Below are 329 nucleotides of genomic sequence, written 5' to 3' on the forward strand. Positions count from 1 at the left end.
GACAAGGCTGCGGCCTGGTTCTTGGGCGGGTCTGGAAGCCTAGAGCAGGACCTCAGGGTGCACCTGGGCAGGGTTGTGGAGGGCCCTGACTGTCCCGCAGGACTGTCTCCCCTTTGGGCTGTGTCAGGGCTAGCTGGGGGGTCACTCACTGCGGTGTAGCTCAGGGCAGGGCTCAGTCCCGGAGGCAGGGGCTGCCAGGCCTGACCCGGGCACCCCTACCCCAGCTCAGCCTCAACAACAAGCAGCTGACGCAGATGCTCAAGTCCTCAGCCCCGGTGCAGGAGCAGGAAGAGGACCCGCTGGCCTACTATGAGAACCACACCTCCCAG

At 65.7% G+C, this 329-nt stretch overlaps 1 protein-coding gene across 1 annotated transcript in view; it reads left to right on the forward strand.

Annotated features, from left to right (window-relative positions):
- Nucleotides 1-329, forward strand: part of ITPR3 (inositol 1,4,5-trisphosphate receptor, type 3) — a 69,438-nt gene that overhangs the window by 60,457 nt on the left and 8,652 nt on the right. The window contains 1 exon segment of the mRNA XM_010848717.1: nucleotides 225-326. Coding sequence (XP_010847019.1) covers nucleotides 225-326 — 102 coding nt within the window.

Source organism: Bison bison, unplaced genomic scaffold (genome assembly GCF_000754665.1).
Source record: "Bison bison bison isolate TAMUID 2011002044 unplaced genomic scaffold, Bison_UMD1.0 scf7180017864270, whole genome shotgun sequence".
NCBI classification, from domain to species: domain Eukaryota; kingdom Metazoa; phylum Chordata; class Mammalia; order Artiodactyla; family Bovidae; genus Bison; species Bison bison.